This window comes from Saccoglossus kowalevskii, chromosome 14, assembly GCF_978046115.1.
Source record: "Saccoglossus kowalevskii chromosome 14, keSacKowa6.1, whole genome shotgun sequence".
NCBI lineage: Eukaryota > Metazoa > Hemichordata > Enteropneusta > Harrimaniidae > Saccoglossus > Saccoglossus kowalevskii.
This window is the reverse complement of record NC_140654.1, coordinates 17,706,343-17,728,036: the sequence shown is the minus strand read 5'-3', so window position 1 is coordinate 17,728,036 and position 21,694 is coordinate 17,706,343. Positions and strand designations below refer to the sequence as shown.

The 21,694-nt window shown below is 35.8% G+C and overlaps 1 protein-coding gene across 1 annotated transcript; it reads left to right on the top strand.

Moving 5' to 3' along the window:
- The first annotated feature begins 817 nt into the window (after positions 1-817).
- LOC146734508 (uncharacterized) lies at positions 818-3,598 on the top strand. The gene is made up of 2 exons (XM_085507676.1): positions 818-951; positions 1,986-3,598. Exon 2 carries the CDS (start codon positions 1,996-1,998, stop codon positions 3,481-3,483), a length of 1,488 nt encoding a protein of 495 aa, XP_085363802.1. The 5' UTR covers positions 818-951; positions 1,986-1,995; the 3' UTR covers positions 3,484-3,598.
- Positions 3,599-21,694: the final 18,096 nt, after the last annotated feature.

The window sequence follows — 21,694 nt, the reverse complement described above, 5'->3', positions numbered from 1 at the left end:
CATCCGAGTATGAACAGCGCCCTCATGGTCGTACCTATAGTGCAGCCTAAACTACTTACGGGTTTAACCTATTACCTTCCATCTCACAGGCAACAGCGGCTTGGATTTTTCCCCGCGTTTCAATATTGTTTTTTTATCGTACGGGAAATGGTTAGTTTCTATGCCAGTCTAGTCAAACACAAGAATTGGGCCCGGAACGCAGTCACGGTAAAACTTGGACGAGCAATTTTATGACAAAATGTACTCATTCGCATACATACATTTGTATACTTTGAGTATGAACAGCGCCCTCATGGTCGTACCTATAGTGCAGCCTAAACTACTCCCGTGAACGAATGTGTTTCCTTTCACCTGGGTCTGAAGATTCACACTTGTCGACCCGGAATATACTGCGTGCATTAGACGATGCAAGGACAATCAACTTAAATATAACTGTTACCTCCTGACAATTATTACAGTTCTCTTAGTTGTCTGATGTAGAAAGTAATCTTAAATAAAACCATGGAAAACAACCGATCGTTCAGAGATCAGAGATTTTCTCTACGTAATTTATGTCTGTGAATATATTTATTGAACAGTTCAGCAATGACCACGTCACTTTAGAATGAACATTGCAAACTAGTACACCAGGCTTGAATTCAGATTCCAATAAACTTCGTCACCAGAATTGACAGCTGCTGTTATTGAATAATCAGTCAAATCAGAATACTAAGCTCCGCCCATCCCATGTGACGTAAATGTTGGTCTTTAAAATAGACTAGCTATTTAGTCTCCCACATGCAATTATATATTCATGAACCCAGTTGGAGTCGTATGTGAAAGGTTGTGTTGAAGCAAAGAGCTGCACATATTGGGTTACACTATTCGGGAGACAAATCATTCCAGATAATCGGAAACGACCAAATATTTAAAACAAAGGTGTATGTGACTGTCAGATCCTAGAGCACTCAGGTTTGTTCTATCATGATTATGTCAATTGTTTTAATATGGTACACATACCAGATCTGAAAGGTCTATCATTTAAATGTGTATGGCTTGACCATTAACAACATCAAAGATACATTTTGAAAATAAATGTCCAGATAATCGGAAACGACCAAATATTTAAAACAAAGGTGTATGCGAGTGTTAGATCCTAGATCACACAGGTTTGTTCTACAAATAATAACGATTATGTTTATTGTTTTAATATGGCCCACACACCAGATCTGAAACCTTTTTCATTTAAATGTGAATGGCTTGACCAGAGATACAGTTTGAAAATAAATGTCCTGCTGCAAAAATCATATCATATCAAAAACAATGAGAACTGTTTTTAGCATCCTAATGCTTAAAATAGAACATTTGCTCAGGCGTTTGTTACTGGTATGTGATGGCATAAATATTAATGTTGATGTTTTTAAAACTGCTTGTGTCGAATTTAGATACATCTACAAGTGTTAGTAATATTACATAAAAAATCAGGTGAATGCTAACATTATTTTGAACAAATGTTGCCCCCATATTTTATTAGAACAACGTTGGAGAATCAACGAAAACAAACCAACCAAAGTGAAAACATTAACAACGTGATATACAAATTGTTACTCTATGGGACAATACGTGACGACCATAGTGGTTAGATAAAATCAACCAGACTATTCAAGTAAATACAGAATATTGTTTCGTACATTTACAGCAATATATCACCTATCTGGTATACATTATACGGTTTTTCTAAGCCCTGGCTTACAATACACAAGCATCAAAACAAATTTAACAAAACATCGATATGTTTACGAGCAGTTATTCTTGCATCACTGCAATAGTATCATCCTCTTTGTAAATTTCGAATAATGATGATGATGTAAATATTATTTAGTGTACCTGGTCAGATATTGATATAAAGCATAGTAATCATGTGATAAATAACGGTATGTGTGTTTCGTCTTGCTAAAATTGTGATTTGTTTCTCAATACGTTTTCGTTTGTATTATACTTTTTAGGTTATTAATCATGGATTACATACTTCCAATAACATCGCTTCTGATGATATTTCTTCTATCAGCTTATAAATGGGTAAGAAGAATGAGAAAACGAACAGAAGGCCGTGTTCCCATTGTGAGTGGTGGTAGAAAATTGAGTGACAACGAAATGTTGTATTCTGACCTCCATGATCTAGGTATATGTATTGTATCGAATGCTATTTTCATAGAGTCAAATATTCAGCTTACTGAAGATATGTTAAGAAAGGCAGCAATTATGATAAGAAAAAGACATCCACTCTTACGTATGCGAATAGTTGATGTTATTGACTCCAACGGTTTTGTGCAAAAATTCTTTCAACCAGTTGAAAAAGAGATTATTGATGTAAAGACTATAACTGCAGATGATTGGATTGAAGTCCATTCTGACGAGATGAGCATGCCATTTAATGCTCAGAAAGGCCCACTCTGGCGAATGCGACTCCTGAATAATCACGTAAGTGCAACTACGACAGATGGTGTACATACAAGTATTTTGATCCTGACATTTCATCATTCAATTATAGATGGAAATACTGCAATGCGATTTGTGGATGAACTTCTTGACGGACTTAATTCCGTAGTTGATGGCAAATATTACATTCCTGAAAGCCTTCCATTGTATCCATCCATGGAAGATACCATTGAGATTCCTGATATGCGATGGTGGCATATATTATGTCACTTAATTGATATGGGAAAAAAGAGTGTTTTCAAATCCTCCAATCCTTATATAGATCGATTTGGTTTGGAGATAATAAGAAATCCTGATGTTCATCCAGCAACGAAAATAATTCCAATTGAGTTTTCCAAACTGGAGACAACACTTATAAAAACATATTCAACAACACATGGCGCTACCGTCAATGGTGTTCTTCTAGCTGCTGCCCTAATTGCGATGGCTCGAATAATTAATGGTGGGAAATCAGGAAAAGATATGAACTTGAAAATTGGATTCCCTTCTAATGTGCGAAACATGTGCATGCCTCATGTTGACGCTAAAGATATGTTGGGCATATACACATTCATGGATTTTATGAACACAGATGTATCATGTTCGATTGATGATTCTAGTTCGTTTGGTAGTTTTGCATCAAGTCTTACCAAAACAACTCATGCAATGATAAGAAGAAAAGATGGACAACGTATTTTACAGTTTGCCAGCATGATATATGATCTGGGTATCAGTGTTAAGCAGTTGCCTGCAGATAGTTTTGATGCTGCAACTGTTCTCTCAAATTTAGGAAACCTCCAGTACTTGACAAAGGAAAAACCACGTGCATTTGAGATAACTCATAGTTATAGAGCTACATCCTCTGATAAAGGAAACGTGTTTTCCAATTATGTTGCAACAATTCATGGTCGACTATGTTGGACAGTTGCATATGAAACAGATGTAGTATCGGAAGAACAAGCCAAGACATTTGGTGATATGGTTGTTGAAATACTAACAAATATGTGTATTAATAATCAACATTGATGTGTATGTAGACTAGTGTTAAACTGTTACCTACAGTGGTACACGGAATATGCGTGTCAATCTATTTTGGTCTATAAATGTGTGCCAATGTTAAGGAAATAACACTCAAAGCAAAGCTTTCTGTGAATGGCAAGTCAAGGAAACCAAACCAAAAACCATGAATGACTACAATATAGGATGGCAAGAAATTAGTGGGATAATTTAAATCTGTCTTCAAACATAAACAAAATAAAATAGTGGAGCATGAACATGCTTTACTTTCTGATTTGTTCCTTATTTAAAAATTAAATGTTCACACTGAAAAAATATAAATACACTGATTTATGCACAGTGACATTGATAATCGTATGCATGTGCTGTGTGATAAAACAACGCATATATTTAATTATTTATTATTCATATTACAGGGTTCATCAGGAAATCAACCACATTATATATATAATATGTAGTTTCCAGATTGTGTAAATTATAGAGTCACGTAGATCTAATTGTTCATATTTGAATGAATTTTGAATTCCATTTGGGCATGTTATTGGTGGATTATAGTAAATAAATTAAATATCGCTGTGTTGGTTCGTGGGATAAAATGCATTCAAGGCAATACAACAGCAACCATATTTTATATGTTCTATGTTTATGTTCTAAACGCTTTTTCTGTGTTTTTTTAATTGCACACAAGTTATTTAAGAATTTGTAGTGGATATACATAAATGCTGGATTAGATTGCAGCTGAATTCAATGCACAGTCAGAGTTTGACTGATTTGTTGATGTGATTGGTATATTATTTGAATACTAGAACAACAGTTTGTAATAAATTGCTCTAAACTTAGTAGTGTAAAGATGATTTTGAAAATTAGTAAATATTCCTGTATTATATCTCATATTAATCAACAGAAACTCAATTCTAATTAGTTTCAACAATCGTTGTTCAAATACTATGGCATTTATAAATACCCATCACTTCACGATTCGCATTAGAATGGAATCTTCAATTATTGATACCATAAACATGCATACACGTGTAATTTTTGTGAGACATCATTTAAAGCACAAGTTCATCTCTACCCAATTGTTATCTTAGTGAAAATCTGTATTAGTCGGTATCAAATCGAATAAGGAATGTTATCACAGTGCAATTGTTAAAGTGCTTTTTTAGCATGATGTGTTTTTTCAATGTCATTTTTATCATTTGTTATCTTCTTAAAATCGCTTTATTTTTTCAAAATGGAATTATTTTGTCCATGTTTAATTTTATTTATGCACGAAATGTGTGATAATGTAGTATTGCGATGATAATATAGCAGGAAAACCTATTATCGTGGGATATGCATAACAAAATACCAAACATATAAATAATTTAAGGCAAACATCATGAAAATCAGTGGCAGCTGCACACGGGGTTTTACTTGCGAAATCAGCCAATTTGTTGACTTATAACTAATATTATTAATTAGGTGTTGAATGAAACATAAAGCTTACTTTGCGGCACATAGTGAATCCTCATCTGATTTTATTGATGATATGAGCTTTAGCATACTAGTATGCGTCAACTCAAGACAATCATCTCGAATCAAACAGACCTAATCACGTTCCTGTGTTTATTATTTCTAACATCGAAACTATGCATATAACATTTTTATATGAGATTCACTTGATTACCTGAAACTAGTAATACACTGATCATTATGTAATTATTTTAAATTCATGTACATTATTATTGTGATGTTGGGCTGACTCGATATACAAAGTAGAAACTATGCATTTATAATGGTAGTTTTCAAAGTGGCAACCTGAATAATATTAATAAATTAATTTAAATTAATATTTATTGTATTTTAATGATTGTAGCGTACTAAGGTTGTTATGATATTCTATTTTTGCTGTAAAACAAATGTATTTTGATAATGCCCAGTTAGCTAGTGAGGCTTGCCCAGCTGCGGAATTAGAATAGACAGCATGTATTGTCATTGCTAATTAATATTCTTTTGTTCATGCTTGTGCAAGACGAACGTGAACACGAGTTCAGTCAGTTGTCACCCAGCTCCCGACCAGTGCAGTGCAGTGCAGTGCAGTTCAGCTCAGCTCAGCTCCGGTGCAGTGCCAACGTATGTCTCAAGATAATGCCTGACCAATTCGGCATATGGGACTGATAGATGCAAAACAGCCTGCTGTGGTTCTGCGCTGTAAAACCAACTTTATCCAAAGACCTGTGTTGCGCCAGAAAGCGTGGTTTGCTGAGCTTGGTCTTTTCTCTGCACAGACGGTATGGAATTCGTGTAACATTACGGTCAGTGTCGTGTAATTTGCATTCCCCGAGACCTCGTAGTTTGGAGCTGTAGAACTGATATCGCCGTCGACGTTGCTGTGATTAACTGTACTATCGCTGAAGCTGCGCAGTACGAGTTCTGCACTTAGGTAGGGTAGGCAATTCTGAGCTGGGCTATTATCATTAATGTTATATTTATTGTGATGTATATTGTTGACCGGTTGTGATTTATATCACTCCTGTTACTGGTTTATGCTTATTGTATTATTAAATTAGTATTATTGGACATATCCTGACTGTGTGCCTTTGTTTGACCTTTAGTGTTGCGTTCTGGAGTGCGAGATATTGGCGGCCAGGTTCGCGGGAGACTATCTCGTATTTCCGTTCGTAACAAGGTAAACGTCAGATTACAGTGGCAACACGCTTTGCGTGCATGTGAGTTCGAATCATGCGTGCACAATTACATGTTGGTGTGTATTTATGTTCGTAATTACCCTATACTTATATTTCACAATAAGTCTATATAGTTTTGTGATTCTGAATTCAACATTACAATTGATATAGACAGATACCCCGGAAACGACAAGACATATTCAAAATAAAAGTGTATGTGGCTGCGAGATTCTAGAGTACAGAGTTTTGATATATAACGACCAGGTAAATGTTTAGTATATTCCAACATATCTGATTCAAATCCTCTTTAATTTCAATTGTGTGCGACAAAGTGGCTGGCCATTAAAAACTCATTCACATTTTGAAAATAAATATCCTACAGCAAAAAAAAGCTGAATTGAAAACATAAAACGTTTATCAGAAATTTGTAGAACAGTTATAAATATCCTAATGTTTAAAATAGAAAATCTGCTTCGTCGTTTTTTACTGGTATGTAATGATGCAAATATAACTGTTTCATGTTTTTTTTTTAAAAAAATAGTGAACTAATTGTGTTAATTGATATATCTGCTGTTATTGATAATTAGGAAATAAAGTAATACAAAAACGTTTACATTTAAATAATTTTGACCATATGTTGGACCATCGTTACAGAACTAATTAAAAAGGTAGAACAAACGCATTGTTATTGCCTATACTACAACATTTGAAAAATACAATAAAACCAGTCGATACAATGATAATCCAACTATTATAGGAGCATGACTTCTAAGTACGTCGGTGGGCGTGTATTTATAAGGTTATGGGTGTATAAAACGCAGGTCACGTTTGTTAGTTTGTTTAATTTTTCTTTCACAAAATATTTCCAGGGATGATCTGTCTCCTTGCTTATTGTATGTTTTAACCAAATTATTCTTTGTATTTTCTTTGTTACATACAAGTCTACCATTCCTATACCCCCTTTGCCCACCCAGCCTATCATGGCTTTCCTTGCAATACGATCAACTCCTTATAAAATTATATACTATTTTGTGCACCTATTTTAAGACACTATTTGCCAGTATATAAGTAAAATAGTATAATCCAAACGTTTTGAGTTTTTTCAAATAGTTTTCTGCCTTTCCACTGATTTGAAACTTCCCTCAAATCATTTAATGTTTTTTCAATGTTTATCTTTTGCATTTCTTCTTTGTCATACGAAAAATGTACTCCCACAATTTTGATAGGCGAGATGGGCCATTTGACCCCAAACTTTTCCTAATTTTTTTTCCATTTTCCCAACCAGACTGCCTCAGTTTTATACCTGTTAATTTTTAACCCACTACATTCATGGAACTTTTTCAACACCTTCATTAAATTGTCAACTGATTCACTATTGGATAGAAAACGCGTCATGTCATCCGCGAACGCAGATTCTTTGACCTCCTTTCCTGCTATGGTGATGCCAGCAATATTTCTGTTACCCCGTATACTGATGAGCAGGGTTTCCAGTACCAAAAGAGGGCTTGTGACAGTGAGTCCCCCCCCCCTGCTGTGCATATCTTTAGACTGTGAAGTAATCTGTGCCGTACCCAATATTTATTATGCTACTTTCAAATATAGTGTACACTGTTTTTATCCATTTTATATAACTTTCTCTAAAGCCAAAATTGTGCAAGACTTTAAGTAAAAAACTCCAGTTAACCATGTCAAAGGTTTTTTTTCGAAGTCCACTGCCATTAATATGGCTGGCAAATTCTGCCCCTGTGTATAATCATAAGTTTCGTCAATTAGCCGGATGTAATCACCTAGTTTGCTGTGTTTTTTTTACAAACGCAACTTGTGTTGGGCCTATTATTTCCGGTAATATTTTTTTCAATTCGCTTAGCTAAACACTTAGAAGCTAATTTCATGTCTACATTTAATAAAGTTATTGGGCTCCAATTTTTAAGGAGCAGATGGTCCCTTCCTGGTTATTTTTCCCTGTCGTTGCGAAAGTGAGAATTGTCTTTTTTCAAACGCAAAATTGAGTGAATCAACCACCAATTGTCCCACAGAAGACCAGCAGGTTTTATAGAAATGTCAGACCATCGTTACCCGGACTTTTCTTTTTTGGCAGTGTATTTAAGATTGTGTGGATTTCCCCTCTAGAGAACAAACCCTCGCAATGTGCTTTCGACTTTTCATTCAGCTTAGGTACCTTTCATTTAGGAAATCATTTAACATTTGGTTTAACTTTTCACAGTGGATATCCTTTTGATTTTCTATAATTTTATCATTTTTCTTTATGCATGCTCAGAATAAATAATTAGCTCAGATTGTAATGCTATTGTTTTCAGTGATATCATGACCTGGTCATGACCTTGATCTGAATCAGTGACAGATGGGTCGTACCATTACCAATCTCAGTGGAAAATTTTAAGGGGTGCCAGGGCTACATTTTGATGGGAATTATAGTGGTGATAATGAAACAAACCCAGGTCCTGGTAATATACAAAGACCTGAATTAACAAAGAAGTCAAGTTGTTATTAAAGGTACATCACGGTTTACTCGGATATTGGTTGCACTTTGAGATTTTGGACCCGGGTCAATGAAAGTTTTCAGTTATCAGATTAGAGGAAATCACTTTATGATGGGTTGCACCCACATAGAGTACATATTAATTCAATTGTTTGCAGATGTTCCATGTATTATTTTAACATGAGTATTTTATAATTAAATAACGGGGACTGTGACATTTATGTCTTGTTGGATTGCTACCTATAAAAGTATTCTATTCATGACATTTCATAATGCAATCATAGATTAAAATACCATATTGAGATTTGTAGATGAACTTCTTGATCAACTAAATTCCATAGTTCATGAAAGCCTCCTATTGTATCCATCCATGGAAAATGGGATTACTGATATACGAAGGTGGCATTTATTGAGTCATTTTATTGTTACAACAAAGATAATGTTCAAGTATTCTAGCCCTTATAAAGATCGGTTTGTTTTGGAGAAGATAATAAATCATGCAGTTCATCAAATTGAGTTAATCTAAACTTGAAACATCACGATATGGAAAATAACGGAGATATTAACTTAAAATTTGGAATTTCTGCTAATGTGCAACTTACACTTGTGCATGCCTAGAATTGATCCTAAAGTTATATTGGGCACATACATTGCCATGTACGTTGTGAACACAAAGGAGTCGTGTTCGATTGCTGATTCTAGTACTTTTGGCAGTTTTGTATCAAGTCTTACCAAAAGAACTCGTGCAATCATAAGTAGAGAATGTCGTCAACATACAGTTTGTCAAAATGATATATGGTTTTGCACTCAATTTTAAGCAGTTTGCTGAAGATAGTATGCAAGCTCAAAAACACTGTTACCCTGGCTGTGATTACAGTTGTGCTTTCTAATTTAGGAAACCTACAGTACTTGACAAAAGAAAAAAAAACATGCATTTGAAATAACCCACTGTTACAGGGTGACATCTGCTGATAAAATGGGGAGCGTGTTCAATAATTTTGTTGTGACAATTCATGGTCGACTGTTGTGGTCAGTTGCTTATCAAGCAAACAGGCCCAAACATTTGCTGATATGGTTGTAGAAAAACTGACAAATATGTGTATTAATAATCAACATTGAGTGTAGACTTGTGTTGTATGTGACCAGGTAAAAGAATTTCAAATGGTTTTCTGATTCTGAATTGTTGGTCCATTAACTTTGTATATTGATGACAGTGGCAAGGTGGGCAATGTAAAATGATCTATATAATCTTCCAATCTAAAATACAACGTAAGCGTCAGTACCCATCATGTTGTGAAGTGATATAGAGATAAATCACATGTTACAGTGATTTTTTTCTTTTTTTAATTGCATACAGTTTACATAAATGCTGGAATAGATTGCTGCTGAATTCAGTGCACAGTCAGAGTTTGATATATTGATGTAACTGCTATATTATTTGATCCACACTGTCAGACTACCAGTTTGTAGTGAAATGCTTTAAACTCTGTAGTGTAATTGTTTCTTAATAACTCGTCGAACTTCCTGGTGATCGATGGCACATATATAAGATGGTTGAAACGTCATTTGACCAATTCACGCACGTTGAAAATGCATGGAGACCTGTTGAACACATCTTTTATTTTTGTTGTATGCGATATGCGAATTTAGTCATTTGTAATAAGAATGCATTTATTGTAAAACTAATTTATAATATATATGTATTGCCTAATCAAATGTATTTCAACGTATCTATTTTGTATATATTAAAAATAAGATGCATATTTTTTTTCACTTTTTACCCTTGAAATTTCAATAATATTTGGATATAGATTCAAATTATGCGTTGAATGAAATATGAAGCTTATTGTGCGATTTTTACACACGATGAAACCTCATCTGACTTTATTGATGACAATTAAAATCAAATTTACGTACAAAATCAAGACTCTTTGATGTTAAATATTTTTTGACATATTTGCATAGGAGATTCACTTCATATATACATAAATTACCTTGAACTAGTAATACGCTGATTATTATGTAATTAGTTTAAATTGGCGTACGGTAAATATTGTGATGTCACTCCGGTTGGGCTCAATATAGAAAATAGTACGTTGACTATAAATTTCAAATGGTTGTTTCCAAAGTGGCACTTCTGACCAATAGGGTCATTCAAACAAAATTGGCAACAGAAAATAATCAAAATCTCAAAACTTGACATGTTTGTTGTTCACACCCAGTTTGACTAACAATGGCACATGCAGTTGGTGATGTGCACATTTTGTAACAAACACTTTTAGGATTAAAATGTTCTTCAACAAAACGTTAAAACAACTCATGAAAATAGTCAATTGCATGCCTTACATTTGTACAATTAAAGTTTATCTGAGAATTGTTTTTGGTATTCTAAATTCAACATTACAATTGATAATAATACCACAATAAACCAGCTAATTATTATTCAATTATATAATGAGGCCAGTTGAAGCTGTATGTGCGGTTGTTTGCATACAAACTGCTGCGCGTATGCGGCTAGACTATCCCGGAAACAAGTCGTTTCCTGTTATCTGAAATTTTACGACACAAAGGTGTCTGCGACTTTGAACATTTGTTCATTATTATATTTGTAATTTTGTAATTAAATTTAATAATTTATTTCAAAGATTGCATGAATATAAGTCTATATGTTTTCATGGTGTTAACATTCTTCTGAACAATACAATTGATAAACATTGATGCGCCTGCCGAATGGATCGTACCACAATAAACCGGTTAACTTAAAGATGGACATGGTATATAAACAGGCGCAGGCGGAGTCTATTATTCAAATGAAGTCTCTCTCACCAACAGAAACAACGTTAACTAAAAGCTCCACAAGAACACGAGAAACAGTAATTCATTGCATTTTTTTTTTTTTCAAACGTGAGTGGCGTCATGGATGTTCAGAGAAGACTTAAATAAAAATAGTGAATTCGAAAACTTGATCATTTACTTTGCCAAGTATTGAATTTTCCGGCACTGTAAGCTCCACCCACATCGTTTTCAAAAATGCAAAATTTGCATACAAGATGAAATAAACACCACTAGTGCGTTGTATATATCACAGAAGGAATGAATACAGGAAAGAAAACACAGACGAGCTTCTTTCACGTGGGGCATGAGGTTGTCAAAACCAGACATAATTTAAGTCTGTGGCTGAAAACACATACGGTGATAAAAACTTATCAACGATAAACAACATTCATAAGCCGTCCCCCCACATTTTCCTGTAACAACCTTCGCCCACTGCGCTCATCGGGAAAAATCCACACGCTGGTGTTTAATCGATCGACATGGTCATTTCAATGGAGAATCGCTTATAATGAAATGCGATGCGCGTGTCATGAAAAACATGAAATAAAAGGAATTACTGAAGCCTTCCACATGACTGGTGTCGAGGACGTGGACGTAGTATTCAGTGTTTTTCTAAATAACAGAATTCTGAATAAATGAGCGAAAAAGATTCGCTGCTGCCGAGCTGGTTAGTAATGTTTTATTTTCGGCTCGTGGCATGGAAGTTTATTTTTATAGTGATCCACAATCAAATTTGGCACAAAGCACAACAAAATGACGTTCACATACAATTTTGTATGCGAAATGAGTACATTTTGTCATGTAATTGCTCGGACTAGTTTTGCCGTGACTGCGTTCCGGGCCTAATTGATATATATGCGATAAAAATGCACATTTCCGCATTCTTGTGTTTGACTATATCGGCATAGTTAGTAATTCTTTTTAGTTTTGTCAAAAGGAAACGATAAATTGTAGCCGCAAAGGAAATCTTCATGTCTCTGAACGACCTCAATCCAAGTTGCGTGGGAACCTCGTTGATACTTTGTAGCAAGTCTCAATATGAATGTAAAAAATGTCGGCGTTGATGCTCGTTCGTCGTTGTGCAGCCTAGCCAAAATAAGAAGAAAAAACAAAAGAAAAATCAGTGGCAATGATACAACACGTGAATATGTGACGCGAAACTAACCATTTCCTGTACGATAAAAAACAATATTACGACCCGGGGATCGATCCGAGCCGCTGTTGCCTGTGAGATAATAGAAGATACTAGGTCAAATCCGTGAACGAATGTGTTTCGTTTTACCTGGGTCTGAGAATTCACGCTTGTCGACCCGGTATTTTTCAAGAGGATTAAATGATGCAAGGACGATCAACATAAATATTACTTGAATATACATGTAATCCAAGACAATTATTACAGTTCTCTTAGTTGCGTGAGGTAGAAAGTAATTTTAAATAAAACATTGGAAAACAACCGATGGTTCAGAGACCGGAGTTTACGTTACGCAACGTAATTTACGTCTGCGAATATATCTATTGAACAGTTCAGATAAACGTTATTTTAGAATGAACTTTGCATACTAGTCAGAATCCAATAAACTGCCTCGTCACCAGAAATGACAGCTGCTGTCATTGAATAATCTGTCAAATTAGAATAATAAGCTCCGCCCATACCATGTGACGTAAATGTTGGTCTTGAAAATAGACCAGCTATTTAGTCTCTCATATGCAATTATATATTCATGAACCCAGTTGGAGTCGTATGTGAAAGGTTGGTTTAAAGCAAAGAGCTGCACATATTGGGTTACACTATTCGCGAGACAGATCATTCCAGATAATCGGAGACGATCAAAGGTGTATGTGACTGAGAGATCCTAGAGCACACAGGTTTGTTATATTACGATTATATTAATTGTTTTAATCTGAAGCAATCTGAAGACTTTGAAGCAATTTCTTACCTATGTTGCATACATAAGCAACAAAACAACTTAAAACATCGATATGTTTACGAGCAGTTATTCTTGCATCACTGGAATAGTACCATCTTCTTTGTAAATTTCGAATAATGATGATGATGTAAATATTGTTTAGTGTACCTAGTCAGGTATTGATATAAAGCATAGTAATCATGTGATAAATAACGGTATGTGTGTTTCGTCCTGCTAAAATTGTGATTTGTTTCTCAATACGTTTTCGTTTGTATTATACTTTTTAGGTTATTCATCATGGATTACATACTTCTAATAACATTGTGAGAGGTGGTAGAAAATTGAGTGACACCGAAATGTGGTTCAAATATTCAGCTCACTGAAGATATGTTAAGAACGGCAGCAATTAAGATTACAAAAAGACATCCACTCTTACGTATGCGAATAGTTGATGTTATTGACTCCAACGGATTTGTGCAAAAAAATTTTCAATCAGTTGAGAAAGCGCTTATTGATGTAAATACTATAACTACAGATAATTGGATTGATGCCCATTCAGACGAGACGAGATGAGCATGAAATTTAATGTTCAGCAAGGTCCACTTAGGCGACTACGACTGTTGAATGATCACTTGGAATCAACCACAATAGATGGTGCATATACAAGTATTTTGATCCTGACATTTCATCTTTCAATCATAGATGGAAATACTGCAATGCGATTCGTGAATGAACTTCTTGATAGACTTAATTCCTCGCTTATGCTTGGTTATAATCTCCAATTATGCTAAATTATATCCGCCACAAAATTTTTTTCACTTTTAATTAACAATATTTGGAGGAAAAGTTGTATTCATATAAACCATTTCTGATCCTGCAATAGCTGACGGGTAAGCATTTTGTACATGTTACATGATTGAAAGTAAACAGAATGTGTGTGTTATATGTTGTGTCTAGTCATACATGTATAGTAATACAACGGATCTTATTTTGTATTTACATTGGTTTCTAGAAAGAAATTCTGAAATTCAATGTGCACTGAACTAGTAACTTGTATGTTTTATAGCTATGCTTGTGTACATTTTGATGTTTGCATGACTTAATTTATTTTAGGAGTTTCTTCTAATCGATTTCAGTTTCTATTTCACATTGCCTTAATGATTATTTTAGTGAAGAAATAATACATGAATATTCGTGGAGTCATTGTAATGACCAATCAATTATAACTACCATACCTTCGTATACAGTTGAAACTTTTTCAAATTTGGGGAGTAAAATAGAGACACTTGTCAGTTATTCAATAAATTTAAACAAGTCTGAGTATGTAAGCAGCAGATACTATGGTAATACTTCATATAGCTTACATGGTGTAATAGTACTGAAATATTCTACCTGACAAAATTGCACCTTGATAGTTTGTTTCGAAGACCACGGAATAACAATTAATTCAACGACGAAATATGATATTGTAATTCACCAATGAGGGTAAATAAATTAGAGGGGATGAATTTGGAAGCTGTAGATTTGTATCGAGTGTACACCATCCACTGTATTAGCACATAGAGGTAAAAATCTCCATGATTATGACGAGGGTATTAGTTCTTGATTTGACCAGAGTTGAGACAATGCATACATGTATCATGTACATTTACAATAAATGTACGTGTCCTGTCACAAAAACGAGGCGAGCATCCAATCTCATACCAACAAATGTACAACAACAACGACAACACTGGCATAATGCCTCAAAACCTTGGCTATACTAAGGATTAATCCAGCTCAGATGGTCTGAGATCGCGGTGTCAGTCACCATACATGATACACCACCGCGTCCCACCAAACTTATAAAATACCCCGGCTTAGTGTTCTAGGTTCTTCGCGTAATTAGGTGTTCGTATGCAAGGGATTTTTCCACACAAAAACGACGAATTCGGCCGAATTTTGTTATCGGTTGGCTTAATATAACCCCAACGGACCGTATTTTTGTGAAAGATTGGTATTTTTGTCCTGATTTGTAGGAATCTGAAAAACGCGTTTCACAACTTGTCTCGTATTTAGTTTTATGCGTCATTCAAGATGGCGGCCCCAATATAGTAAATATCGTATTTATTTTATTATCACGTGTGCGCCAGCTGACTGTGATTGAACCCATGCTAACTAAACGCGATGTTGTTAGCTACGCTGCATCCTTATATGACCCACTCTGTATTTTTTTACCCGTTCACATTCGAGCAAAATTGTTCATACAATGCTTGTGGAAGGATGACCGACACTGGGACGCTCCGCTATCTGAAGAGCTCCAATGCCCTCGATCCACGAGAAGCTACAAACATTTGCATTCCGCGTAAATATTTTCCCGATATTGCCGGTCCGAACAAGATAGAAATCCATGCCTTCCCCGACGCGTCAAGTGAAGCCTACGGTACTGTGATTTACGCTCGATTGAACACTCGCACTTCCTTTGTGATCGCCAAAACACGTGTCGACCCGGTAAAACGACAAACTGTTATGACATTACCCCGCCAGGAGTTGATGGGTGCAGTGGTTGCCACCACACGTTTGAGTAAATTCGTTGGTATTGAACTATCTACAAAATTCAAGATAACCAAACATTTCCTGTGGAGTGACTCACAAATCGTTCTACATTGGATTAATGGCAGTGGAAATCCAGACATCTGTTAAGCCACTATTTTGGTATTTGCCACTATTTTGGTACCGTGTCAATAATGAGCGACCTAGGAGGTGGCAGTAAAGCCTATTGAATACTACTAATGAGCAAGTGGACAATAACTACTGCGACAATAAAGACCGCCACTAGTAACCAAAATACTTGCAGCTTGTTTGGACATTGGTGGATTCTAAAAGTATCAACGTTTAGCATGAAAATAAAATAAATTGAAGGTGTGTTCCAAATTAAATGTTTCTTGAAAATGGATTTGATGACAACAATTCTTTAACAGTAAAATTGCACACAAATTATACTTCACTATAGGACTAGTACCAAAATAGTAGCACATATAATTTTGTTGTCGGGACTGCTATACTTCACTATAGGGATGGTACCAAAATAGTGGCAAATATAATTTAGTTGTCAAGGACTGCTATACTTCACTATAGTGATGGTACCAAAATAGTGGCAAATATAATTTAGTTGTCAGGGACTGCTATACTACACTATAGGGATGGTACCAAAATAGTGGCAAATATAATTTAGTTGGCAGGAACTGCTATACTACACTATAGGGATGGTACCAAAATAGTGGCAAATATAATTTAGTTGGCAGGAACTGCTATACTACACTACACTATAGGGATGGTACCAAAATAGTAGCACATATAATTTAATTGGCGGGAACTGCTATACATTACTATAGGGATGGTACCAAAATAGTAGCACATATAATTTAGTTGTCGGGACTGTTATACTTCACTATATGGATGGTGCCAAAATAGTAGCACATATAATTTAGTTAGCGGGAACTGCTATACATCACTATGGGGATGGTACCAAAACAGTGGCACATATAATTTTGTTGTCGGGGACTGTTATACTTCACTATAGGGATGGTACCAAAATAGTGGCACATATAATTTAGTTGGCCGGAACTGCTATACTTCACAATAGGGATGGTACCAAAATAGTAGCACATATAATTTTGTTGTCGGGGACTGTTATACTTCACTATAGGGATGGTACCAAAATAGTGGCACATAAAATTTTGTTGTCAGGAACTGCTATACTTCACTATAGTGATGGTACCAAAATAGTGGCACATATAATTTAGTTGGCGGGAACTGCTTTACTACACTACACTATAGGGATGGTACCAAAATAGTAGCACATATAATTTAATTGGCGGGAACTGCTATACATTACTATAGGGATGGTACCAAAATAGTAGCACATATAATTTAGTTGTCGGGACTGTTATACTTCACTATGGGGATGGTACCAAAACAGTGGCACATATAATTTTGTTGTCGGGGACTGTTATACTTCACTATAGGGATGGTACCAAAATAGTGGCACATATAATTTAGTTGGCCGGAACTGCTATACTTCACAATAGGGATGGTACCAAAATAGTAGCACATATAATTTTGTTGTCGGGGACTGTTATACTTCACTATAGGGATGGTACCAAAATAGTGGCACATAAAATTTTGTTGTCAGGAACTGCTATACTTCACTATAGTGATGGTACCAAAATAGTGGCACATATAATTTAGTTGGCGGGAACTGCTTTACTTCACTATAGGGATGGTACCAAAATAGTGGCAAATATAATTTAGTTGTCAGGAACTGCTATACTACACTACACTATAGGGATGGTACCAAAATAGTGGCAAATATTATTTAGTTGTCAGGAACTGCTATACTACACTACACTATAGGGATGGTACCAAAATAGTGGCAAATATAATTTAGTTGGCAGGAACTGCTATACTACACTACACTATAGGGATGGTACCAAAATAGTGGCAAATATAATTTAATTGGCGGGAACTGCTATACATTACTATAGGGATGGTACCAAAATAGTAGCACATATAATTTTGTTGTCGGGACTGTTATACTTCACTATAGGAATGGTACCAAAATAGTAGCACATATAATTTTGTTGTCAGAGACTGCTATACTTCACAATAGGGATGGTACCAAAATAGTAGCACATATAATTTAGTTGTCGGGACTGTTATACTTCACTATAGGGATGGTGCCAAAATAGTAGCACATATAATTTAATTGGCGGGAACTGTTATACTTCACTATAGGGATGGTACCAAAATAGTAGCACATATAATTTAATTGGCGGGAACTGTTATACTTCACTATAGGGATGGTACCAAAATAGTGGCATATATAATTTTGTTGTCTGGAACTGCTATACTTCACTATAGGAATGGTACCAAAATAGTGGCACATATAATTTTGTTGTCTGGAACTGCTTTACTTCACTATAGGAATGGTACCAAAATAGTGGCACATATAATTTTGTTGTCTGGAACTGCTTTACTTCACTATAGGAATGGTACCAAAATAGTGGCACATATAATTTAGTTGACGGGAACTGCTATACTTCACTATGGTGATGGTACCAAAATAGTAGCACATATTATTTAGTTGTCGGGAACTGCTTTACTTCACTATAGGAATGGTACCAAAATAGTGGCACATATAATTTTGTTGTCTGGAACTGCTTTACTTCACTATAGGAATGGTACCAAAATAGTGGCACATATAATTTAGTTGACGGGAACTGCTATACTTCACTATGGTGATGGTACCAAAATAGTAGCACATATAATTTAGTTGGTGGGAACTGCTATACTTTACTATAGTGATGGTACCAAAATAGTAGCACATATAATTTAGTTGGCAGGAACTGCTATACTTTACTATAGTGATGGTACCAAAAATAGTGGCACATATAATTTAGTTGCCAGGAACTGCTATACATTACTATAGTGATGGTACCAAAATAGTAGCACATATAATTTAGTTGTCGGGAACTGTTATAACTTCACTGTAGGGATGGTACCAAAATAGTAGCACATATAATTTAGTTGACGGGAACTGCTATACTTCACTATGGTGATGGTACCAAAATAGTAGCACATATAATTTAGTTGGTGGGAACTGCTATACTTTACTATAGGGATGGTACCAAAATAGTAGCACATATAATTTAGTTGGCGGGAACTGCTATACCTCACTATAGTGATGGTACCAAAATAGTGGCACATATAATTTAGTTGCCAGGAACTGCTATATATTACTATAGTGATGGTACCAAAATAGTAGCACATATAATTTTGTTGTTGGGAACTGTTATACTTCACTGTAGGGATGGTACCAAAATAGTAGCACATATAATTTAGTTGACGGGAACTGCTATACTTCACTATGGTGATGGTACCAAAATAGTAGCACATATAATTTAGTTGGCGGGAACTGCTATACTTTACTAAAGGGGTGGTACCAAAATAGTGGCATGTATTATTTTGTTGTTGGGGTCTGTTATTATTCGATATAGGATTGGTACAAAAATAGTGGCATGTATTATTTTGTTGTTGGGATCTGTTATTATTCGATATAGGATTGGTACAAAAATAGTGGCATGTATTATTCTGTTGTCGGTATCTGTTATTATTCGATATAGGATTGGTACAAAAATAGTGGCATGTAATATTCTGTTGTTGGTATATGTTATTATTCGATATTGGATTGGAACAAAAATAGTGGCATGTATTATTCTGTTGTCGGGATCTGTTATTATTCAATATACGATTGGTACGAAAATAGTGGCATGTATTATTCTCTTGTCGGGATCTGTAATTAATCGATATATGAAAGGTGCCAACATAGGAGTGTGCATTCTTTTGTTGTCTCATGACCCACAACAATTCATAATTCCCTTTGTTAATGTACTGATCATTGCATTATCAGATTCCCGGGGAATTATTCGAAATTTTGCATAGTGAAGCCATACCTACCTTGCCAAAACCAATGTATTGTATGTATGTTCAATGGGTACAAAGTATACCCTGGTGGTGGGTGAACTGCGGGAGTTCAAGCCCATTAGTGACCCTCAAGTAAATTCCAAAACGGGGAAAGGGGCGCAGCTAAATAATTATCTATTCAAAATTACAGGCACATATATGAACATATAAACTGAAACACAAGATTGGAATGTGCAACACGGCATTGCACGTTGTGTTGGCCACACTGTTTCTATTTCCCACTCTTTATCTCCTCCACTAGCTGGCTAGTTTGTGGGATTTGTTCACCCATGTTTTGTGATATATGCTAATACAGTTGTGTTGTCGCAATGAATGGGAACTGTTTTATTTTATACTTCATCTAGAAAGCAATCTAGTGCCCTCCCAACATATTAGGTATGTTTATGTGGAGCTGTGCTTTCCAAGGGAACCACTCCCCATTCTATTTTCAAGGCGTCCATGACCAGTGTTATAGCCGGAGTTGATGGAGCAATCTGTTATCTCCGTCTTATGTTGGTTGAGTCCATCCACTTGAGGGCAGTCAAGCTTTGTGGGATCCATGATATTTCCCATGTGGCGACCCACACAACTGGAGTGTGTGGACCTGGACGAGCATACTCCTGAGAGCTGTTTGAGGCACAAGGCCTCTCATAGATGGAGCCATTTCCACAAAGCTCATTAATTGTCTGAGCTGTGCTTGCATGCCAAAAAGTGTGGCTGCCGGGTCTCTCAACCTGAAACACTCCCAAGAATACATTCCCGGAAATACTAAATGTGATTGTTTGAGGGATGTGTGCTAAAATAACTGCTCTTGTATCAACCAGATATTGATAGAATGGATTCACATTGTTGGCCTGCTGTGCAGTCACAAAACTGGCACTACCATTAATTTTGGAAAAAACCTGTGAGGCTACAATGGGCAAACATTGAACTAATATCTTAAATCAAATGTATGAGATTGAGTGATATCAGGAAATCCCCTGATGTACACAGCAGTGTACCTCTGCTGGGGTCACCATCATGAAATGCTCTGAGAGAATATACTGATTCAGTTGGCTTGGGTCTATATTGTTCTTTATTGTTTACCAAAAATATGGGAGAATAACAGGCACTGCACTGCTGCCATTTGCCAATAATTCTCTCACTTCCTGGAAAATCAGAGCCATAGACACTGGTGATGTAGTCAACTGAAGCTTTTTGGCCAACTTGATCTTGTAGCTGTGCTTGACTTCTGAAAGGTCCTACAGGGTCATTGTGATAGTTAGCCAGTTTGCTACGGTAACTGAACAATTTAACGCCACAGGAAATAAGGGTTGGGAAACAAAATGAATCCTTTAATTCATACCACTGAAAACACCTGACCCCAACCACATCCACCTCAACGATCATTTCCTTGGTTGCTATGATTGTTCCTGTATTCCCCTCGACCAGACTGTCATTATTGGGCATTCTGACCCTATGAATGAGATTACTGTTCGTGTGTATCTGTCTTCAGATTACCATATTTAGAACACATATTATATTGGTGCATCTATGCCTAGCATCATTGGTTCTGGCAATGTGGTTGACTGCTGCCTCTGTTGAGGCCCTCAAAATGGCAAGCTACCTAGGCAGGACTGGGCCAAACTAATTCCTTATATTTGGTCCCATTGAATCAAAATAGTTTTGCATGCCCCTGTTCAGTGAATATCCTTTTACCATAAATACAACATTCTGGGTGATGTTAGCCATGTAAAAAAGGGACATGTTACGATCAGCAAATTCTTGTATTGTCCATTGAGTGCCAGCTTAAAGCCAGAGACTGC

Coding starts and splice junctions, on each gene's coding strand:
- LOC146734508 (XM_085507676.1), top strand. CDS start 1,996: ATGGATTACATACTTCCAATAACATCGCTTCTGATGATATTTCTTCTA.